The 3,740-nt window shown below is 45.6% G+C and overlaps 1 protein-coding gene across 1 annotated transcript; it reads right to left on the bottom strand.

Annotated features, from left to right (window-relative positions):
* Positions 1-323: 323 nt before the first annotated feature.
* On the bottom strand, positions 324-3,096 carry LOC147636499 (putative pectinesterase 53). Its single transcript, XM_086801960.1, has 5 exons — positions 2,537-3,096; positions 1,839-2,010; positions 1,263-1,469; positions 813-1,048; positions 324-688 (listed from the first exon to the last, which is right to left on the bottom strand). The coding sequence occupies exons 1-5, from the start codon at positions 3,022-3,024 to the stop codon at positions 541-543; spliced, it is 1,251 nt and encodes a 416-aa protein (XP_086658086.1). The 5' UTR covers positions 3,025-3,096; the 3' UTR covers positions 324-540.
* Between the last annotated feature and the right edge of the window lie 644 nt (positions 3,097-3,740).

A 3,740-nucleotide genomic window follows, 5' to 3' on the forward strand; every position in this document is an offset into this window, starting at 1 on the left:
ACCAATGGAATGGACGCTGAGAGAAGCGATGCGATTCCACGTGCTCTCTCTCTAGATCTAATTTATCCACTGTTAGATTGTTTAACAAAATCACGATCAAAGACTTGATCAGAGCAAGATCTTGGTTCGGGAGCTGCACTTCTTCCGAGGAGTTATGGAATTGGCGATGTTTCTTTTATCTCTCGTCTTTCGTGGAATATTTACTACCAGAATTCCTGGGTCTTTCATTTGGAATATGTTTCGGTGGTAGAACGAAGTTATGCGCCTCCATATGTTTTTTTTAAATAGCTGCCTTTTCTCAGCCTATTGGGCATTTGTTATAATGATATTAAATATTTGATTAGCAGTATCATTAAAAATCATTTACACGCAAAGATAGAGGTTACAATCACAGTTGCAAGATAGAGGTTACATTATTTATTGATCTTGCAAGCTGCTTCTTTTGGAAATTGGAACGTGGTGATATCAGACATTAATTTGATGGGAATCCTGGCTATATATATGTTAATGACTTATGGGTTTGATGTGTAACATGGTGTGTCATGATTGAAGCCAAGACGCGCCGTCGATGAAGCTAACGGATTGGAATGGGGCAGCCTGTGCGTCGGTGAGCTCGTGGGCCCAGGCCACTCTGCCGTTCTCGTTAGCGCCAGGCCCTGAGCACTTGTATTGCCCGTAGAAAACAGTTCTGCACAGGCAAAAACAATACTCAGCCGGCGCAATAGTAGCTAATTAGCGAGAGTCAATAATCGGGTCTAATTGCCATTAGAAGCGAGAAGTGCAAGCTAAGCGGGCGCTAGCCGTCGACTCACTTTTCTCTATCGGGTACCCCCCAGTTGTACCAGCCCTGCGGGATGATGATATCAGCTATGTAGGTGTAGGAGAAGACGACCCGAGAGTAGGCCCCCCAAGCCCTGCCCAGGTACAGCATTCCGGAGCCGCCCACCGTGCAGCGCACGAAAGAGAAGCCCGTGCTTTCCCCCGGACTCAACCGCTTCTGCGCCGTCAACGAGCCTGGGTTCACAGACAACGCATGCAGCTCACAGCCCTGCATGGTCACACCCAACAATAACTAGTTAAAAAAGGACAAGCCCTTCGACAAGTGCTTACACTGTTACATAATTCACGTCTACGGGCCACGTCAAATACTTCGTAGTAGTTTGCGAATGCTATAACTGCGGCAGTACGTGATTAGTGAGCCATTTTACCCCAGGAAATATTTTGACTTGATCGTAAATTATAGGATTAAAGCTCAATGTTACCTGATAGAGGGATTGGCCATCGCCGAAGATGAAGTCGATGGAGCCTTCGATGTAGCAATTCTCGAAGTAGTGTCGGCCGTGGTCGTCATACAGAGTGTCCTGAGCTCCCAGGAAGCTGCACTGGTAGAAGGCCGCTTTGTCGCCGGCGATCTTGAAGGCCACGGCTTGCCTACCTACGGCTCCAGGTGGTGGAGCAGGGGCCGAATTCTAGCACCCATTTCAACCGTTAAATAAAACTCAATATCCTCTCAAGGTGGCGGAAATCATTGCTGGTTTATAAAACCGAAATGAACCGATGTGGTTTCTCAAGGGTATTAGTCCTTTGTGTGGCTAAGGTTCAGCAGATGTATCCTATGGTAGAAAGAAATAACATTAGTGCACCCTCCTTGCTACAGGTGGTGGAGCAGGGCCCAATTCAACCATTTCAACCGTCAATTAAACTTAATACATATCCTCTGATCAAGGGTGACGAAAGACCACTTTGATTGAATACTGTGCGCTACGGTTGACAAGAAATAGTTGTAAAGCCTCTCGTATCTTTAGCTTTGCAAGTGCAAATGTAATCATAATTAGTACCTTGAAGGTGATGCCTTTGGCGATGAAGCCGTCCGAGTTCACCCCCACCGTAGCGCTGTCTTGCGTTTTGCCTGTGTCGGCCTTGGTGTCGCCATACGTTATGGTCGTCACGCCGCTACCAGCACCTTGGAACGTTATGTAAGGCTTGTTCGTGGGCACGAACACCTTCTCCCTAGGCACGTCAAACCAATCAATATGAGGCTCAAAGCAATTAAACAAATAAATGTTTTGTTTTTCTAATTACATATTTAATAACCACTCCACCAAGATGGCAATAACGATTCGAGATAATTCTACTCATTGTAACCTTCTCTCGATCACCAAACGTTCATTCCCTTAGCTATAACCTGGATCAGTGTTCAAATTCTTTAACTCTTAGCCAAATTACAGACTAACGAAAGTAATTATAACCAGACAACTTTCCCCATGAGAGTGGCACAGTACTGTAAGGAATGCTCTAGCGATATTCTTTCTAGAATGACCAGCCGTCCCTAATTAACCCTCTCGATACATCTTCCGCATCAATTTTTTTAAATAAAAACATCGATATCTAGTTCTCGAGTAAATCGCTGGTTTTCATTACTAGAACCCAACACAGATATTTCCTTTTAGTAATGATAATTAGTGCACGCATCCTTTGTGTTCTTTGCCGAGGCTGGGAGGCGTGTTTTAATGGATGTCTTGATTGTGAGCCTTACTGGTAGTCTCCGGCGGCAATCTGAATTACGACACGTTGAGCGTTCTTTATAGGCACGGAATCCACTGCAGCCTGGATAGTGGTGAACTGGGCACCCCCATTCTTGCTAACGGTGATTACAGATGCCCCTGCTAACTCGCTGGCTTGGAGCCAACTACTGTCGGAAGCCCTACTAGCAGCCGACTGCGATTGCCTCTCACCCACCCTTTGCACCCAGTCTAGAAAATCTCTCTCTTTTTCTTCCAATGTAGAAGGCCCAGCTTCAGTACTAGCGCTGGCAGTGCCGGCCAGTACTGACCTGCTTTTAGATGCCTCTCCTACATGCAAACATAGGACTAGAATCATGGATGTTTGCACAAGCCTAGACACTCTAGTACTGCCACACTGCAAACTCATGTTTCCAAAGAGATCCTGTCTACTACAGTCGGCCCTTTCCAATGCACAAAGGACACTGGTGACTGCACTCTTTCTGCGGACTCCTGCAAGCATGCCTGGGTTTTAAAGGGTCAGTGAGCCCAAGGGCCAACGCCCATGACGTACATCAGCCCCTCCTTTTCCCCGTCTTTTCGAAGAAAAAAATTGGAAGCTAAGGGCTAGTAGGGCCTCTGATTGCATATAAGGTTCAAGCTCTCTTTCAAGGTCCTGCTGCCTGTGACGTGGTGAGTTTTAGAGGGTGAAATTGTAAAAGCAGTAAACCATAGCCAAAACCTTGGTTTTATAAGTCCACTCTTCTTGTTTGGGGAAGATCCTAATAACATAGTCCCATCATCGATTCTCTCTTGGTCAAGATCGACGCCGTCGGTTGGGAGGGGGACTCAGGAGAGTACGATGTTAAGGCTGCTTGTTGATAGCTGTTAACTCACCAAAACCACAGTAGGAGTCTAAAAAAGCATACAAGCGTTACTAGTTAGCATGTGTAAGCTGGCATCGTTGTCGCACTCTCTCGTCTCAATTATGCATGGGCCAAATCATGCTAGCTGTCTTTTGACGATGGACCCAGCCAAGCATGATTATAATTTTCTCTCTACAATATAAACACATAATTCACTACACAGATAGGGTAGATCATCTGTGTTTACGTATAATAGGCGTAAGAAGATTAAGAGTGATGTGTGCCCTACCGGGGATCTCGCGGAAAGGTGTATGAGTTAGGTAGGACGAACAAAATGATACAAAGCGAGCACATAATTATTTAATTTGACTAG

Source organism: Cibotium barometz, chromosome 8 (assembly GCF_041138505.1).
Source record: "Cibotium barometz isolate CiBa-2024 chromosome 8, ASM4113850v1, whole genome shotgun sequence".
Classification (NCBI taxonomy): domain Eukaryota; kingdom Viridiplantae; phylum Streptophyta; class Polypodiopsida; order Cyatheales; family Cibotiaceae; genus Cibotium; species Cibotium barometz.